The sequence below is a fragment of the Zootermopsis nevadensis genome, unplaced genomic scaffold, assembly GCF_977971745.1.
Source record: "Zootermopsis nevadensis isolate Lab colony 2312 unplaced genomic scaffold, Znev_1.0 Znev_ptg000022l, whole genome shotgun sequence".
NCBI classification, from domain to species: domain Eukaryota; kingdom Metazoa; phylum Arthropoda; class Insecta; order Blattodea; family Termopsidae; genus Zootermopsis; species Zootermopsis nevadensis.
In genome coordinates this window covers 14,521,675-14,542,551 of record NW_028259154.1, presented here as the reverse complement: position 1 = coordinate 14,542,551, position 20,877 = coordinate 14,521,675, and the positions used below count along the sequence as shown (strand labels likewise).

The window sequence follows — 20,877 nt, the reverse complement described above, 5'->3', positions numbered from 1 at the left end:
ACCGCCGTGGGAGCTTCAAATCTAATACTTCATTATGTTCCCTGAGACAAATTACGTAGACATTTATATTTTTGTGTGCGTCGTTGTTTTATGTCCGAAACTCTAATATCTATCTTAATGTTATCCCATCTCCCTATCGGTTTTTCAAGTGAAAAGGGAAGTGAAAGACATGGTTCTTCGTATACAAATTTTTAACAAGTTTTAATAGGGGACAGTTACCCATCAGACGTATATACTCTAAACTACTTTTCGATATGTCGAACATTTCAGAAACTAGAAGGAATTATTTCTGACTTCGTGTGACTAGTTTTGCAACAGTATATTTATTTTTGCAATAAATTAACATAAAGGCCAATGATGCATGGAAAACAGCAAAAAACCGAATTTGTAATACCATAGTACATCTTGCAGCTGGTAGGTTTCGGCCAGTGTCAGTGACCGCGCGTCGCCGTGGGTGTATTTGACATTACTGTGGATGCGTCGTTACTAGAACGCTTCCAGTCAAACAAATGGATTGCACCTATTCGTGCCGTCTTGTTGTGAAGTGTAAGAAGTCGTCTGGCGCCTGGCTACTAATAATTTTGTCGTCACAAAATTCTTTGTGTGACCGCCCTGTCTGCTATCTTGTAAGCCAAGTGTCTCCAGAACTTAGACAACTTCTTGACGACCATTAAATCACGTCCATATTTCATAGTTACTTACAGATAAGTATATATGAATAACTTCTTTTATTCGACATAAGTGTAAATAACTTATGTGTAACAAGTATCTCTGTCCAGAAAGTAAATGTAATATGCAGACAGGTTGTCCTCTGAAGTACTTGTATCTGTATAAAAAGACTAGTAGATACATGAGGTATAAGCCTGTTACAAATTCTGGTTTCTTTGGTGATGTTTTATCAAGGAAAAATTACTCACGTCAACATTCTACTATCAGAAATAGTCATAATCAAGAAACCAAATACTTACTTCAGAACATTAAATTTTTACTTTTGTGAAATGTAGAATTATAGGATGATTATAAGCGTTAAATGCTTACAGGACTGAAAATAAGCCGTCCTGGGCTATGTCAGAAGTGGGCTAGCTCAATATTTTGCGGGAGGGTGTAAGGAAAAGCTGTAAGGTTTTCCGATCTTTTGTTAGTTTCCGAGACCTTTCGAACATAATTAAAATGCATTAGTCCCGATTATCCTACCTGATCGGGACTGAGAAGTTACTAGCAACAGTGGAAATGATTCGGTCAAAAGACCCTTCGCCCCGCGCGCCTGCGTGTGACGTTGAAAGCCTTAAATCAAACTGTAGCAATTTAGTTTCACGTTGAATTTGAGTTGTTGCTTTGTGTGTATTTGTTAAATCTGCTCCAGAATTGATGTATTCCGCGGTTTTGCAATTGTTTGTTAGTTTCCGTGGTTTGAAGCTGTGTATAAACTCTGCGGGCCGCTATGGAACAAAGAGATGAAAAGGGTAAAATTACCTGTCCAGAATCTCCAAAGGAGAACTTTTATATTAAACGCCATAGCATAACACAAATTAATACAAAGTTTTAGATTAAAAGCAATCTACTGAAAATCAAATGAAGCCTTGTCTGTGTGATGCATGTGGTTAACAAAGCGCGTACAAATGTTTAACCTGCGTTCAAAGAACAAACCAGACTATTGGTCTCGATCAAATTATGCTTGTGAATGTAACATTCCAACTTCTGTTTGTTTTATGTGTGTTGAAAGTGGTGAACATGTCCAGAATACGTGAATATTATGATATATGTTCTGTTGTGCAAAGGGAGTTTAACTTTACGTCACAAATACTTTACAGCACTGCATATATATCTATACATAGAAATAAAATTATTTGATGGGTTAGGTTGTAGTAGGGGTGAAATTACTATCGATTTCACTTTCCGTGGGAAAAGATTGGTCGGCACATAAACCCCCAACCGTAAATAGATGAATTTATGATAATTTGCTTCATGGTAATATTTTATAGACTATAATAATAATAATTAGCTGCAATAAAATAGTCAGTGAAGTGACTGGCTGTGTGCTGGATGACCGGGTTTCATTCCAGTTCATCCTCCGATGTTATGGGTACCAGTGATAAAACAACCAGACACAAAAATGACCATTTACCTTCGCATAATGCTTAAGTATAGAGTGTATGGAGTTTTATCTCCATGCACCATATACGCATGTTGTGTGGACTCAGAGTTATTTTTAATAACAATTAATTTGTAACTATATCAGGAACGTCTATGAACGAAGTTAAATTAAAAACAACAAATAGAAACGGAAAATTGGCAGATTACCTACAAAGGAAAGCTAACTTACAGACAAGCCGTATTCCTATTAAAATATCAAGAAATGAAATAAGCACTGGCACACGTAGCTGGAGGACTGTGCTTCACATTAAAAATGAAAAAAATCCCTAAATTATTTAGTTGGTACACGAATAACCTCATCATCACGCTTCATATGATACAGGGCCACAGTTGAAAAGTTTGTTTCAAATATAGCAGAGACAGGGGAACTTCTATAGATTTTGGACAGGTTCGCGAACCCCAAGTTGTGCATGATGCCTACGTTCAGAGTGACGTAGGGGAGCAGGAAGTGTAGTGCGGGTGATGGACAGTGCACGCGCTACTGGCGCCGACCGCACTCACACACACAGTGCCCTATATTATTGTCAGACATTGAACTTGGAGCATTGTGGATCCATATGTAATTATGATGGGGCCGAAGGTCCCGGCCGGGCTATCGGAGGCATCGGATCTTCCCGTCTGAGCTTTTTGCTGCACTGCGAGAAATATGTACTTCCTGCCAGCCACAAATAAATCATTGATGCCTTCATATAGGCGTGGCGAGAAACGAGTGATTAGCAAATGGCCAATTAACGAATTGTTTATGAATGGATGCTGTGGTACAGGTTCTGGTGCAGGCCTAATGACTTACGAAGTGTTCATCTTTGAGCAGAAAGTGCCTTCGCCTCTTACTACTTCAGAAAAGAGTAAAAATAAATAAGTAAAATATTTTCATAATTGGTCTGTACACGAAGTATGATTGAAGAGTCACATCCTTCTGTCTACCTGTCCGTCCGCGTGTTTCATATCAGAAAATAATGTATTGAAAGGAAAATTAAGATTCTTTCGACACAAGCCCAACACAAAGACGGATGATATAAGGCAAGGATAGGTAACCTCTGCCCCGTAGGTCGCGTGATTTGAAAACTAGCCACTGCGAGAAGGGCAAAAATGTTCTGTCGATGAGAAAAAGCTATATAAATACGTACATTATCTAAGCGTAAATAGAAACAGTGGCAAAAAAGTGTTTTATGAAACAAACACTCTGTTATGACGATGCATTGGCGTTTTTGCTCAAAAGTGCATTGTTCCGTTGTTCGAGCCGTATGAAATTTGACAAATCAATATGAAAAAGTTTGTGATAAGAATAACTGAGTTTCTTTTGTGTATCTTAAAACCGTGACTTTAAATCAAAACTCTTTGAGAGCTAACAACGTCTTTACAGTAAACTCATTTGTTTAGTGAATGCCTGTTGTACTTTTCAAGTTGAATAAATGGTTTGCTTACCATCCACGACATTATTAATGAATAGCCAATGAGGCCCGCGATAATGAATAGGTTGCCGACTGCTGATTTAAAGCCACTCAAAGACTTTGGACCGTCATCAGAACCTATTTATGCTAATAGGGTTTGCATATCAATGAGACTACGTACATTGCAGAGTCTAGCCGAGAAAGTTAATAGTCCGCGAGAACGAGCTAGAGGTCGCATTAAGCGGGCGGACATTATTAAAGGTAGATGATTTTTTATACCTTTTTGTGGTGGCCATGTGGGGTGCGTGGGGGCATTGAACCAACGTGCGTGTGCAAAGCCGCGACTTCTTGTTCCACTCAAAGGTATAACAAAGGAGGAACGTGTTACAAAACGTGAATAGCGGTTGTGGAATGTCTCCAGTACACACACACACACACAGTTGTTTTGCCTCACAACTGATCGTCGATTCGGGAAATCTTGGTGTCGGATCCTGAGTTGATTTGAATTTTAGTTAGTTACTTTGCATCAGGGTCGTAAATTTTGTTTCTCACATATTTTTAAACCGAATTCCGCTGAAACCAAATCCAAGGAAGAAATCAGTCTGGTGCTTTATCTTGGGATTTAAAATGCAAGAAGCGAAAAATTATAATTGGAGGAATATAGTCTTTATTTCTTAAATGTTCTTTCTGCCATGAATATCTGCATTGTGAGTTTATGACTAAAAATGGTTTCGTAAAGTTGCGAACCTGACCGCTGGCACCAAACTTACGATCTTCATTTGCATATTATCTGGCTGTACTTGGAATTAGACCGTGCTTAAACATATCTTAAGAATTTTAATTTGATAAGTGGACGTTTTTTATGACTGGAATTTTTTTATGATTATGTCTACAAGTAGGCCTAAATCGTCCGTCAGTTCCACCCTATCGCTGTGATGTTTTCAGAGTTGTGGATACCAGCAGCCTGTACCTTGTTAGAGGTGGGCGTTATCTCGGTCTCCAGCAGGTGTCTCAGTATATATGTGTACACTCTCTGGAATTACTTCCATTCAGTACCAGCACAAGCCACCAATAAATGATGTCAGCATGCTATGAGCCAACGCCCTTTTACATTACGTGCTAACAGATTTGTATAACCTACTAGTACGTAGTAAATCTGAAAGAGAATATAAGATATTTGAAGTTCGTTCCTGATAGGTTCAAAGGTTTTATTTGGCTTTCATGCCTGTTCCCACCATTTTAATAACTTCTGAGATATACAACAACAGTGCCTCTTATTGAATAACTATAATGTCCAATATTCTTTGACAGATTACTTTTCATTTGGTCGAGATTCGTGACACATAACCTGAGTTTATCAGCATGTTAACAAAATGCAGTTAAGTGCATTCAACATTTTAATAATCTGTTTCACTGGGAACCGTTTTAATATTGTGCTCCCATTTGTGGTTGGATCTTCCAAAGTGCATATTGAAAGTTCACAACCACAATTTAACAAAGATTTGTTGTTTTCCTATTGCGTTTTACATGTCCCTATCATCGGTTTATTCATTATTAAATGGGTTAGCAGGACACTCATATATTCTTATTTTATATGAATGCATGCTACGTCCTGAGGCTATCGCACCACCATGATTTAATTATGTTATGTGTGTCGGTTCAAGCAAGAGTGTGTGTTATGACAAATAACGCAATTCAATCATTTCGGCACAGAGTAGCTTGATGATTAGTTCGTTTAGTTACCCGAAGCCAGCCAGTCCGACTGGACCACCGCCTCTTCGAGTATTATTCACATCCCACTCAGTGACGTCAGCAGGATACTGGAAGAAAGGAAGTCTATAAAACAGTCTGCGATTGTTTGTTCCCTTGAGGTTAGATCGTTTGAAGTGAAAACATAAAATGTAAAGACTGAGCATGATTTCACACACGTTTCACCATGTGTACAACTTTTAATTCTTGAACACAATATCTCGACTTTGAAGGTGCAGGATTTATTGTCCTCCGAAACATCAAAAAACAGGCAGAAAACTACAAAGCACTTATATTCACATCATCATTGGCTCTACAGCCGTGTGTGGATCCTGTCTTCTTCAAAAGCTTCTTCCATTCTTCCTCATTCACAGACAATCTGTTTGTCAGTCCGTCGTGAATGAGTCCATCCTGCAGTTGCTTCATCTGATTTCGTAACAAGTTGCTTTTTACAGGGTGGGGTTGTTAGTTCCACGCCCAGCCCCCAACCTAGAGGACCAGACCTCCGTATTTACAGCCCCGGAGGTAGGGTGGCCCAGCTATACCACCAGGTACTGGGTAGCTCGGGTACTTCGGGGGTGCCATTCCACATACCCACTGATGTGGGTCCCTGAGGGGACTTATATTCGTATTGCCGGGACAACTTCAGATCCTACTTGATGTGAAGTTTGAGTCGAACAGTTGTGTACAGTAATAATTGTAGTAATAAAATAGGAGTGATAGTGGAACGTTACAGAAAGAAAAAGAAATGCAGACGAGACAAGTCAAATTAAATTGATGAACCAACGTATTGCAACAGATAGAACCGTAGCATGCAACAAACCTTACGTCACGACTCCAAGTAGAAAAGGTTCATGTTTAATATTGGCGTTTGTGTACCAAGTGGTAGAAATGTTGTGAAGAAGGAAACAGAATAATATTAAAATACATAAAGTACTAATACAAATATAACCTGTCGAATGTGAAGGCGAAGATACCGATAATTATTTATGTAACTGGGAGTTTGCCATGTCATATCAAAAGTATTTAGATGAAGTTCGTTGTAAACACTCCAGTATTTAAAGACAGAAAAACAACCACTGGGAACAGCACATAGTGTATTAACGTATCACTTCATTAATTTCAAATATATTTTTCAAAAGCTACTGTGTATTTAGCCTTGGTGAGAACTCACTCTCGAAGTTTTAGCGTGTTTTAAAAACCAATCCACTGTTTGCAGACGGAAGGGCGTCCTTGTATTTTGATCTATGTTTAAACAAGCTCAGTTTACGTGCTGACTCCTGTTACACTCCGTGTTTAATCATTCAACATTACGCAACTTAAAACACGTCGTGTTTCTCTTTTCGCCGCGACCCAGCGACTACTTCTCCGACACTTTTGCAATGCGAGTAATCTACACAAGCAGTTTCAGGCGTATTGTCTTCCGTGTCATGCTGTAATAGCCAAAGACATTAACAGGTAATTCGTATGTGAAGCAGGCGTTACAAACTAAAATATTACAGTGCGTTTCATTTGTCGATGTTCTCACGGTCGTGAAGTTGTGTCGACCAACTTAAGTCAGACTGCCTTTGCTTGCACGAGTCACCTAACATCCCTGGATCTAACAGTCACTGAATGCACGGATGTATGTTAAGTCTCCTGATGGCAGTTATAGAGACGCCTCCTTATTTTTACATTACCTTGGCAGGGTTCGTTTCGCAGCGTGATGAGACACTTGATTGTCCATGGCAGCAGGAGTTTGTATCGTCTTCAACTGTAGATGGATCCGAAATAGACAACGGCTATCCCAACTGAGCTCTACTGTGATTTTATTGTCCCTCCAGGAAAATTCTGTTATAGTATCTTAAATATGCCTCGACTGCCTCCTTCCACGCCAATATTCATGGTCGATCCGTGATGCGTTGTGTGTATCCTACGCAACGATTAATTTAAATTCGTCACTCGTCTCGTCAGGAAATTGTCCACATGTCATGGAACCTGAAAATTCATTACCGTGCTAACAGGAGCCTGCCACTGGATTCTACTCTGAGCCAGCTGAATCTAGTGGGCATCCTTACATTCTCAACGAAGATCGGTTTTAAGACAGGTGGCGTTCAAATTACCATTTTCTAATGTATCAGTCAATATACTTTCTCACTTTCTGTGCTTTTGGCCTATTGTCATTTTGTGTTTATATCAGGAGATTAATATGGGATTTTGTGCTTATGGCGTGCAGCCTTTAACACGCTGCACAGGTCTCACAAGTGATAAGACCCATCTCTTCAGGTTTTCTGAATAGAATGTTCATGCGTTTTTCATGACGCCCATTGCGAGAGGCTCTTAGATAGGAAATGGGATGACAGAAGATTCTGAATTGAATAGTAACAGATAATCACAGGTTTTGACGTTTATGTATGTGAATCAAGAGACACTTGTTTTTCTTGTGAAATTTGTACACCCCTGCAGCGTCCAGTGCCCGCAGTGCTACGCCCAGGCTGTTCATTGGTCGCACCCCACGCTCCGGTTTGCGTCCCACACTGCCCCCAACATCTGAGCAGATCCAAAGTCCTGATGAAAGTGCTGGCTTCTCGTGTTGGTTGTACAGAACAACTTCGTATCGTTTTACAGAGCGAAAACACGAACGTTATCCTTTTCAGACGTGTCGTCGTCCTTAGATGAACGAACGCTACACAGAGGGTTTAGTGTCGCTTTATATGCAGTTTGCAGTAAATCAACATCACGCAGTTACGGTTTATGGTTACTGAAAAACGCGTGTATTCCACTGATCATAAATGTAACTTAACATGAAAGTCAGATGTTTAAAATATGCTGCAACATTTTCTTCTGTCGTATTCACATTATGTAACAGTATTTATTGCATGTAATTTTGTGTTCAAAGGGTTTGTAGGGGAGTAGTTTTTAATCAGACTTGTGTTATTAAAGGACAGGAGGACTATTCTGCTTTCATGACGCTTTGTCTGTTGCATGTGTAATAAACGCCAGACGAAAGAATGATATTCAGTTATTAGGATTCTTGCTAATCAAATAGTCTGATTCTCCGTCTTTTATTGATCCAGATGGTTTATTATTGTGTTCATAAGTACTCACCAGTGGACTCTTTCTTTGCTCGTTGAATTTAGTCAACACTGCATCGCATTTCTTTAAGATTAATTTTATTTCCCTCCCAAAAACTAATAGGCCTTCCGACTGGTCTTAGCCCGATAATCACTATACGAACTTCTATCCAGCGTCGGGGCTGTGCCTGACAATCGTGGTTATTGCAGCACTATCCATCGCGGGCCTGAACCCGACAACCGAGGTGTTTGTCTTCCCACAAATCGTTGATCCGAGCGGGCAATCCTACCGGCACGATATCGGGCCCAAGCAGACAGTCGTTAACTGCTGTCTGCTCAATCATCGGGTTCAGCCTGACAATATCAATCGTTTTAAAAGACAAGTGTGTAAATTATTCATGGTGGAAGGGAATGTGAATAAGCCAGTCGAATTCAGCCCAACATTTGTCTGGATCCAAGTGCTTTGAGGTTCAAACAAAGTAAAGCTGTTATAGTGGAATGCTATATGTATAAATGTGGCTCTCGGAGGGTTAAAGTTGCTTATCAGGGCCACGTGCCTAACGGTCAGTTGCCTCCTATTAAAAGGGCCTCCTTTCTTCCCGGTGGTCCTGTTTATGGATGTCGCCCATAGCTAACTGCTGCATTTTGCAAGTACGTCTTGTGATGGATGGACGAACTCAGTTGTTCGACCTGCAAGCGATGAATGGATTTATGTATAGCTGCTTTGGTCGGCAGTATCTCATTCCTGTGATTTATTATGTATGTTCTTATGTCCTTCAGCACTTAACTAGTTCTGTAATTCGATCCGACACATTTCATAACCACATATTTCATAGATGTATGAAAGTGTAAATAGATTCTCTCTGCCTTTGAGCTTAGAACCGAAATTAAAAGCGAGTGACTTTGATAAATTACACTTGTAGAAGAAATAGAATGACCTGAATTCGCAGTTGTTCATATGAAATTTAACCTAATCTTTTATTTTTTTTAGGAAATGTTTCAATATTATGTTGTTAATTCTATGATTTTGTGTGACGACCTAGCCAGCTTCACATACGAGCGACTTTGTTTAAAATGTCATTTTCATAATTTTGAGTGGTTAAGAGTTAAATAACAGCAACATTTATGTATAAAGCTTCGACGTAGCGAATGAGGTTTCAGTTCGGGTAGTTGGAATTTTGCCCTTGAATGTGTTGTGCGGGTTTTCATTTCCGCTTGGATTTAGTTAAGACAGCAAAACCACTTTTTTCAAAGAAGACTTCTCGTTCAGAGACATAGTCCTACTGTTTGAGCGTGGTCCAGTTCGAATGTCTGACCTTTGTTATCGCGCTGTCATCCAAGTAAAATTGTAATGGGTTTATCTTAATTACGGTGTCAGCGGATGCGGATATCAGATGGAAGGAAGTTGAATAATGATAGTTTCGTATTTTACATGTCCAATGTCTATCTTGGACGCGATCCTTAGGTCTCTATTACAACTGAGAAGTAACCATCGGTAGTACAGACGTTTTTGTGCACCTGTAAGAACAAATGTTAGAAGTGGGAAGTGATTTAAAAGTCCCTGTGCGCACATACACCGTAGGTGGTGCACAGGAATTGTGCATGTGTGTACTTCTATAGAAATATCTGTGTACCAGGCTCACCTGTGAGACGTTTTGCTAAATATGGCGTAATTATGTCACAGGTTCAGCGAAGCCAAGCTGTAAATATTTCTGAGATTTCAGAGATAAATCTGGTTGAGTGTATGAAGGAATGAAAGTAAATTCTGTCAATTTTTATGTCTTTGATACGCACAAACCTAAAAGAGCTGGCAGTGTACATGCCTTATCACAAATAGGTGCGTTTTTTATGCAGGTAGCAACGCACAGTATAAAGAAAATGTACTATACAGACATGAAACACTAATTTCTTTTGGGGTCTCAGCATCTGTATGAAATGTTGTTGGATGTATTTATTATTATCAGAATAAATATAGCCTAAACCCGTATTCGGAATTTTATCTTGTGTTAGATTGTATTCAACGTTTTCCACTTATTGCTAAAATCTATTTGGTCGCTGTGTCTTGAATCACACATTAGAGAATGGGATTTAATTAGAAATGTTTATCTGCGGCGTAGTTCCTACAGATGGATGCACGCTAAGAGTTGCAATATTCTTCGGCCCTGCCCTTCAATGAGTGATAGATCGCACGTGCATGCTAGCAGAAAGCAGGTGACGTCACAAAAACACGTGTGCGGTGGTTCTTTGTGTATGTGTTGGGCCTTTCGCACGCTGGAGTTTGCATTTGTTCTGTTCTTGCAAACCCTTTGTTTAAATAAGACCAGAAACAAAATGGTGTTACTTCATTTGGACCCCAGAGGGGTGAAAGAACAGAACAACAGAATAATCCAGAAGATTAGAGGCTTATATCGAGGAACGAAGTAATTTACACCATTAACCGACTAACTAAAATATGGGTGGGCATGTAGAACGCGTAGGATATATGAGAAATACATGTAAAACCTAAAGACTAGACCACGTGGAAGATAAACGAGTAAACTGTATCGAAATAGCTCAAGATTCGGTCTAATTAACGGGATTTAATGGGCAACGTGATGAGATTTTCGGTTCTGTGAAAGTACGCTGTGTAATTTATTGTTTGGTTGAATAACTGTAAAAGTTATCGGGAAATACAAATCGCCATTTTGGTTCGTTTCGGGATTGGTTCGCTATTTGTAATAAACAGCATTAGACAGTTGGTCTTCAAGATGGAAACGAATTGTGTTTTCGTTGAAGGCTGAACTAATCTGTAAACATTTAGATAAACATGATGCTGAAAATTAAGTAATATTAGAAACTTCCGCGTGTTAGTGTCGGAAGTAGTCCAGAACTTTCTTTATTTCTGAAAAGTTTATATGGTTGAAATGTTTATCAGTTTATTACAGGATAGTTCTTAATTGACTTGGAGGTTACGGCCATGACAAGCTCCCGCCCATGATAATAAAGGTTAAGAGGTGATACCAGATTGTATAATTTCTGTAAATATTTATTGATAATTCATTAAAATAAAAAGCTACTGAATTAATTATTTCGCTTGTGATGTATACATTTACGTTTCTTATATAATCGTTTTATGAAGATGTCACTAGGATGTTTATTTTTTGTTGTTTATCTTCCGGTCACTTATAAATATGTCACATCGTCTTTATAAATTTGTATTGTAAAATATCCAGAAATAAACGCATATTAAAAATAAGAATGCTTATATGCCATGAACACCTGGCTATCCGTATGTATGAGTACAGTCTGAAAGACGAACTTTTCCGACCTTCGGAATGTTTGGTTTTTTATTTAAGCACAGTTACCTTGTGTGCCGTGTAATTAACACTGTATTTATCCATTCCGATATTCAAGTAATCATTTTGGTGCAATGTGCGAACAGCCGAGCAATGATGTTTCGGCGCCAGTCTTCACTGGAATGTTGCGACTGTCGATAAGCGGATAAGTAGTTCTATTGTTGAGAGCCACGTGCACAAGCTGAGACCATGTCGAAGTGCACGTTTATATTATCTGGAAGTGGAATATGCTAATGACAGCAAACTTGAGTCCATACAAGGCGATACGCAGAGCACAGGCGATGCATGATCTGAGTATATTATCATTCAAAAGAAAGTGAACACGTTGAGTTTTTAGTAAATTGTGTGTGTGTACCATGACGGGGTTACGCCATGACAGTTGTTTTAAGAATTAATCTCTTTGAAGAAAACGAAATAACAGGATATTCGAGAATTTCTTTGTTACGTGTTCGTTTTTGTTTGATCTGGTCAGCAACAGTACGAAACACACAACTGAGATTCGAACCAAGTATGTCCGAGTGCATGTTTGAAGCCTAACTTGTCATGTCAAGAAATGTTAATGAACAAAAGAACTGAATTACTGGCTTCACTTATTACTGTTACATTACTTATCGTATGGGAAAGAATGAATTTCGATGTCATTTTTCTTACATTGAAATAGTCTTCATGGTTCACCTCAGTGGATACCGGGGGAAAAGCACAGCTGGGGCATGACACTCAACCCGATCTAGTGCTGTGGTCAAAAATGCGAGTAGGAGCTATACCAACTCTCCCCTGAAGCGCTTCCATGGCGTGTAACAGGACAATTTTACTTTAATGACATTTTAATTTTAAAATGTTATAACTGATTTGATGGTTTGGACAGACTTGCCAACAGGCTGCCAGCTTTCAAGAAAAATAATTAACCATTTTACGAAATACTATGGAAACTGTGTATGTGAATGCTGTTAATTCCTCTCAAACGCTGCTTAAGCAATCTCGACCAATTACTTATTTGTGATATTTTCTACTTATGACTGGTCCTCGTGTTATTGTTCCAGGGCTACTTGGAGGTTTGGCGAGAAACTCCCAACTGCCCACTCTCTGACAAGCAGCTTACTGATTTATTCAACAATATTGAAGACATCTACAAGTTCAACAGGTGAATTACTCTTGTGCTGTGTCAAGTAGCAAAACTCACAGAAGGAAAATACAAACTGAAAGTTAGATAGAATGTCCAAATGGAAATTCGTCTATGCTATTTTTGTATTTTGTACTGTCTGAGAATGTTTCTGAAATAGGAGTTACATCGTCTGTAACTGAATCCTTATTTTGGTTTTGCTTTTTTAAATAATAAAAAATTAATAAGTTATATTATGATTGTAGGGTCACTTTTCAGTGTATAAATTAATATAAAATTTTACAATTTAGGTTGTATTTTATATATTTGCTTACAACAATTAGAATTTAATTTTCTATAATTTAAATTTTTTTGGGTGTGTTCACACAACTAAATATTTTGAAGCCATGCCTTGTTTTCTTTGCTCTGCCTGTCTGCATATAAAATTCAGAACTTCTGAACAGATTTTCAAGAAATTTGTTAGTCAGCTCATAAAAAATTGTGTTTATCAAATATGACTTAGTAATTAATGTCTACCTTGTCGTGGTGGTGGGGCTCGAGTACCTCTGTGACCCCAAGAGCTATGCTGGCTGTAGCATAGCTACTGGTAGGGCCTCCCTAGTCAGATTGGTCGAAGGGGAGAGGTCAGACTAAGACAGGTACCCTCAATCATTGACGGACCTAACAGAGGACTGGATGGAAGAGGAGAATTGAGGAGGCCGTGGACCGAACACGGACCGGAGAGCCATAGAAGAAGGAGAAGAAGAAGAAGAATTAATGTCTAAGTAACTGCAGTGTAGTTAATGAACCATAGAAGCACATCTTTAGATAACGATTATTGTTATGGTTCTGTTTCAGCGAGTTTCTTGGTGAGCTGGAGCAGTGCGGACTGGATCCGGTTCCTGTGGCACAATCCTTCGTGAGGAACAATACAGGTTTTTCCATCTACACGCAGTACTGCACCAATTACCCAAGGTGAGTGCAATTTCTTTGTTAAATGAACATGTAACATGCATCGGAGGAACTCGTAGACTGCCGTGAGCAGGTTACAACATGATTTAACCTGTGCGGGCTCTTACATAGTCACAGCGACGTATGTTTATTAATCCAGTTAAACTGTATTGAATTGCAGCCATCAATAAATAAAATCAATAAAACAATAGCCAGTGACAGTTGATTTACTTGTGCTGGGGAAATTATCCACACAGGAATAACCAGATATTTTGAAAGAACGATATATTGATTGACTTTTGGACTTTATCATTGAGGTTAATGACGGTGGTGTCGATGATGATCTTGGAGCTGTTTTTGTGCTATAATCTTGTTGCAGGACTGTGTCGGTACTCACAGAGCTCATGAGGCAGGAGGCGACGGTCCGGTTGTTCCGAGAGAGGCAAACAGCGTTACAGCATACCCTGCCGCTCGGATCTTACCTTCTGAAACCCGTGCAGAGAATCCTCAAATACCATCTCTTGCTTCAGGTGCGGACTTCGTACTGATTTATGTAAATACTTCTGAATGCTGAACTTAAAATTGTAGGAACAGGCCTAATTTTGGATGGTTTACAAATATTGATTGTTGTGATAAAGAAGTCCTCTCAAATTTTCTTATCCTTGGAACCCTTCCAGCTCTTAATGGCGGTGTTATCAGATGTGTATGCTTATTAAAAACACCAGAGCATTCATTTTATTATATAACTAAATTTGTAGTGCTGAGGTTTTGGCCCTTCAAAAATGATTACGTGAATATCAATTTAACACAAATTAAGACAAAGAAATGTGTAATAAGAACCCAGAGGAAGAGAATACTTTTGGAAGATAAAATTTAACTTGGAGAAACAGAGCATGAAAATGTTTACTGGATTTGACTTGATTAGTATAAGGTCCCATGACAGGCGGGCTTCCATGACAAGTTGTTCGAACCTTTTAAGTTTCAAAAAGAAGGTAATTTTTTGACTGCCTGATTAATTACCAAGTGCCTAGGAAAGAATATACTGCGCGGTGGGTTGGTTTATTACTTCGTTAATCAGTCTGTCATTTAGTTAGAAAATCACTGAATGTCACAGGTGAGTAGTTAGAAGTCTTGAACTTTTGTCAATGATTTTCTTGGTTGTGATGCTATTTGGGCTTGTAGATGGATATAACTGAGCCCTGAATGCAGAGACATATTTCCTTTAAACATTTGTATCTATCCATATATCCACTTGATGTTACTACCTGCAACACTGACATCTTCATGACAGTGGGAACTAAAATCTCAGACAATGAACTGTGTGTTTGCAGAACATAGTTAAACACTATGTGTACGAAGGTGAGGGTTACAAGGATATTGTGGACGCTTTGTCAGCCATGACAGGCATTGCTCATCACATCAATAACATGAAGAGAAGACACGAGCATGCAGTTCGTGTGCAAGAGATTCAGAGTCTCCTGTATGGTTGGGAGGGCGAGGACCTGACCACATTTGGAGAACTCTGTGCAGAGGGAGCTTTCCGAATGTACGGAGCCAAAGCCCTCCGACACGCCTTCCTGTTTGACCGCATGCTTCTCATAACCAAGAAGAAGGAAGAGGGGATTCTTGGCTATAAAACTCACATCATGGTGAGTCATGTCGTGCTCAGGTTCTTATAAAATGTAACGTTCATTTTGCTGTTATGATTATGTGAGCAGTTCAGAACAGACACAACAGCATTTTAATGACACTGCAGCTTTGAAGGTACAAACTGTTACATAAATGGTCACGCAGGAAATAAATATGCTGTTTTGGAATGCAACCCATTTGTAAGTTGGAGACACTGTATTAATTGACCTCAGAAATTAAAATTGAAATCAGAGGTTCACAAACTTTTATGCCTTGCGTCCCCCTTAAAACATTTAATAAATTTCACGTCCCCCTTCTAGAACAAGTGCAAGCAAACAGATTTGACAAAAATTCAGCTATGAGTATACATTTTTTTATAATTTAGTATATATTATTCAATGTATTTAATTTAAAAAATTGTAATAAAATATACGCTTCATACCTGGATTAGTGGGATGGATGTGGTTGCTTCTGTGAACATAACTTATCATACCGAGGTTGGAGTTTTGAAATGGCCGCTCTAAGGTCGTTTTGCAGGTTCATTGTAGAACGATACTTTATTTTGATGGCTGCCACTGCTGAACTGTCTCAATCAAGCGAAGGATGTTAAAAATGTTTCTCCATATTTCGTTAAAAAAAGATTTTGATACAAAAAACACCCCCCCCCACACACACACACACACACTTTGGGAACTTCTGATTGAAATCATTACTATGGAAACTGCAGGAAGATTACTGTCACAAAATATCATATGTTATTGAAAAATGTGTTTGAATATTGCAGACACTTCTTTCATCAACCTCTGAAGTGAGAATATTAAATCTGTTTAATATCCTCCTTGTGCAGGCTTCAAGGAAACTGACCAGAGAGTTTCAGAAGAAAAGTTCCGTAATTCAGCAATTATTAATTATTCACACATCTGAATTTATAGACATACCTCGAGGTGTAAACACAGACAGCATTTTAATAAATGCTATAATTTGCCCAAAGCTCAGTTGTCATCAAGGAAGTACACTGAATCTGGTGTGGGCCTCCTCTATGTCATCACCATCCATTCAGGACTTTAATTTTTGTCACAATTTAGGATTTCTTCATATGGTCACAATTCTTTCTCTATACTATACACTTGAAAGTAAAAAAGTGTGTAAAGGCTTTTGTTATCAGTTATCGTAATATCTAACTATCTCTATAAGTTGGATTGAAATTTTTCATTAGATATATTTTTTAAATTCTGTGCACAAGGTTGCAGAGAAACATTCAGTCAGACTGTCTTTCTGGAAACAGTATCTTAGACTAAGAGATCTTTTTCTTTTGTGGTCACTGTATGCTGCCTGTTTGAAAAATAACCTAAATATGCCTTTTGCATTTAATTTCAGTGCTCAAATCTGATGCTAATTGAGAGTGTTCCTGGAGAGCCATTGAGTTTCCATGTTATCCCATTTGACAACCCAAGGCTGCAGTATACACTGCAGGTGAGAAATGCATCATGAACTACTGATGACAAAGTGATTTAGTTGTGACTTTCACTTATTTACATAGTGGCTGTAGCTTTCACAGCCTTGCTAACCTTAGCCAGTACTCTTTTTTTCTTAAGCGGCCCATCCAAGTACGAGTCTGGCTTGGCTTCGGTTCCATTGAGCCAAACTCGTTTGTGGGTGGGGTGTCACGAGCCGAGTCTGCTATGCGTGTGTCGTGAACAATATCCGAGCCGGGCTCACGAGTCAAGCTCGCCGAGCCAGACTCGCAAGTCTATTAATTAGGCATAGATGGGAGGATAATATTAAAATTAATCTTAAAGAAATAGGATTAGGGTGTGTATTAGATTGATCTAGCTCAGGGTACAGACTTAAGGTGGTTTCTTGTTTGCATTGTAATGAATGTTCAGGGTTCATAAAAGGCAGGAAATTTACTGACTAGCTGAGCAATTATAAGTTTCTTATGTACTGTATGCTTGCTGTTAGTCTTTATTTATCCATCCAGGCAGTTGATTAGTTAATTGAAGATTTCTGTCTTCTGGGTTGTTGCGCTGTGTAGTCTGGTCTGGTCTGTCGACCAGACTACACAGCGCAACAACCCAGAAGATGGAAATCTTCATACTCACCGCTGTGAGAACCTCAAGTCTTGATTAGTTAATTGTTTATTTTATTTTCCAGGCACGTAACCTGGAACAGAAACGGGAATGGACTTTGCAGCTGAAACGTGTAATCCTGGAGAATTACAATGCAGTGATCCCTTCACATGCTCGACAGCTTGTTATGGAACTGGGACAGAATCGTACAGATGGTGCGTACTGAATATGCTGTATAACACAGGTCAGGTACCCTAACCATTCAAACCTGCAATTTAACAAACTATAATGAACTTTTGTAAAACTGTACTTATCATAATTTGTACTAAGATATCAGTGATAATAGTTATTTAGTCAAATATTTCATAAAATTTAACCTCTGTTTAAGCAACACAATCTCAAATATTTTCAATCTTCTGTTGAAATGCAGTGACTTTTATACTGGCTGTTAAATGTCTCATTCTTTCAATGACATTAAAATTAAATCCGTGGCGTAACAGCCCTCTGAGAGCCAAAGCCGACTAGCTTGACTGCTGGCCTCACGTTCTCATGCCTAAGCAGCCAACCAAATATAGGGTGACGTGTGGTCAGCACAACGAACCCCCAGCCATTGCTAGTTTTCCTGACCGGATTACGCTACTCATTGTAGCTCCCCAATTTCCTCACGATGCTGGGTTGGCACCGGTCCCATACACCAGTCGAAAGCTCATGAGAAAATTTCTTCTCCCCCGAGACTCGAACTAGCGCATATTCCGTATCGCCAGTCCGAAGCATGATGCCTCAGACCGCGTGGCTACGGCACGGGACTTTCAATGACATTAGTGATATGAAATAAGTGGTTATAATGCCAGAAACACCATTTGTTCTTCTGTTATTAATTCATTGATTAAGTAATAAACGAGTTTATAAGATTTGCTTCATTGCATTGGTTATTCGTGGCTGTCATCATGCCAAAATTAATTTAAACGCAAGGTTTAAAAATAGAATTAATTAACATAACTTGAATTTGAGTAAGCATTTTCTCTCATCAGATATATATACTAACTGCTGGAATCTTATTTGTGAAAAATGTGTACTTGAGAATCACGATGAGTTAAACGAGGTTTTAAGAGATGTGTTGTACCTGTTACACAATGCTCATACACACAGGCAGATATCTTGACGTTGACATAGCCAAAGAGTTTAATACCCTAATAATGATACCTTTCAAAAATGATGTTTTCCAGATGAGATAATGGCTGACAAGTCAACTCCAAAACGTCAGCATTCTGCACCAGAATACCTAGAGAAGAGGAAGCATGAACGGGACAGACGTAAGTCTGAGACGGGTTTGAGGTACCGTCTACGTCGCAGCAGAAAGTCTGATGTTGGCACCTCGGGAGGTGGCATTGAGGTATGTATTGTGTGGTATGAAGAAAATAAAATTGCCATTCAGTGTTAATGGAAAGCAGATTTATGGTCTGAACAGACATGCAGTTTTGTCTTATGACTGGACACCCCTCTATATTGGACACTTTTAATTGGAACCGGCGAATATCCTATAATTTTACATGTCCACAACACCGTATATCTTGGACACCCCTTTATCCTGGAACTTGAACACCTCTTTTGTTGTAAGTTGGACAGGTTCATGAACTTAGCTTCAATGCTTTTATGGGAAACGTTTACAGTTAGTATTTTGTTGCTTTGAATTTATGACTTATGAATGCCTTCTACCTGAGGATTACCTTATGGTTGAAGGTGTGAGACTTTGAACACATCAATGGAATAATTTTGTTGAACCCTTCACTGGACTACAGTATATATTACTGGTACAATTTTAACTTTGTCAGTACTGTGCTTGCAACTGAGTTAATCAGTGTTAACAGAAATTGGAACGGTGTGCTTTCGCTCATAACCAACAAGGAATGGTTGAAACTTTATTCGGATTGCGTCGAAAATTAGAAAGAGGATGGACAAATTCAAAGATAAAAGCAACAGACTTTTTTACAAGAAATAAGTGACATCATATGTTGAGCTACTGCCGTAAGTACAATTAAAAAAAATACATTCTGAACATTTAAAATTTCATTGAGGCTGGGGTGTAATGTGCAACCACGAGAGTGGGTTTCAAAAGATTATTATTATTGTCATTAATTCTTAATTCGAGCAAGCCTACAGTAGTTAGATTATGTAAGTAAACAGATTACATTGTCGGTAAACGTAAAGTATTGGTGCCCTTCCCTTTGAGCTTATCCATGCAAGTTTAATTTAGTGAAGACAAAATTTGTAAAAATTTAATTTACCCTTTTGATTTTTGTTATCAATAATTTTATTTTTGGGAAGGGCTCCATAATACTTTACAATTACCACATTGTTATTACACGACAATTTGAAAGGATGATTTTCCCCTTTCCCTCTATCCTGGACACCCCTGTAAGTTGGACACATTATCGTCGAACCGCAAGTGTCCAAGTTAGAGAGGTTTTACTGTACTAATAATATATATGTGTATTTGTAACTTTGTCATCCACTAATCTTCATTTGAAAGCTTATCCTTTTTGTTTTGGCTTTATCTATTATTTTTATCTTAAAAATCTTAAAGCCTTAAAAATCTGTTTTGAAGGATGGATAATTCTCCATCTTCTGATAAGAAGGGAAAAACACACGCACGCGCAGACACAGTCGCACATTATATTGGATCTGGTAGACTTAGCTGTTCCTGATCTATGGGCTATTGTGTTCCATTGGATCCATGCACATGATTATCCAGAACAAAATGACTGTGCTTGATCCTGTGTCATCAACTGTTTATACATTGTTTTTTCAACAGACTTCACCCTTACTGCAAAGACGGGACCGCAGAGCTTCCAGTAGCAGTCGTGATCGCAGCGAAAGTCGAGATGATTCCCGTCGTTCCACTTCACCCCATGCAAGAATAAAGGTAAATAGATTGCGTTACTGGGACAGTACCTTAGCGGAGTCGAGCACATTTTCTGGAATTGACATTCTTCATGTTCAGTACCCATTAATTTTGCACACATTTTACCTCGAATAGCCACGAGCAGCTTTCTGAAAGTGAAAGAGAACATGTTTTATTCTTGAAATTAAAACTTGAATTCATATTGCAACTTTTAATAAAATAATTTAATTCTGAGAGGCGTCTTATGTTGTATATTTTCACGAAAATGTGCAAGAACTATTTACAAACCATGGAGTGCTTCAGATATGTTAGAGTTCAGCATACATAAATGAAGTGTCATAATATTTATAATTTATTGGACTAAGATAAAATTCTGATTGAGCAAACTAACTTGATAACTCTTTTTTATTGATATGAAGAGAACTGTTGAAACAAATGTATCGAGGACTGTACCATGTTCTTTTTCCTGAAGAATTCTACAGGAACAACAAAATGCAAAGAAGTAATGTTCTGGCATGAAATACTGGGTTGATGTCCAGAGGCTG

General features: G+C 38.6%; 1 protein-coding gene across 6 annotated transcripts in view; it reads left to right on the top strand.

Moving 5' to 3' along the window:
* GEFmeso (Guanine nucleotide exchange factor in mesoderm) overlaps positions 1-20,877 on the top strand; it is a 152,740-nt gene that overhangs the window by 123,232 nt on the left and 8,631 nt on the right. For all 6 annotated transcript variants that reach the window (XM_087354026.1, XM_087354024.1, XM_087354028.1 and 3 more), the window contains 8 exons: positions 12,723-12,823; positions 13,640-13,756; positions 14,112-14,262; positions 15,064-15,381; positions 16,739-16,834; positions 17,516-17,645; positions 18,657-18,823; positions 20,243-20,353. In XM_087354026.1, coding sequence (XP_087210152.1) covers positions 12,723-12,823; positions 13,640-13,756; positions 14,112-14,262; positions 15,064-15,381; positions 16,739-16,834; positions 17,516-17,645; positions 18,657-18,823; positions 20,243-20,353 — 1,191 coding nt within the window. The remainder of the gene's footprint in view (positions 1-12,722; positions 12,824-13,639; positions 13,757-14,111; positions 14,263-15,063; positions 15,382-16,738; positions 16,835-17,515; positions 17,646-18,656; positions 18,824-20,242; positions 20,354-20,877) is intronic.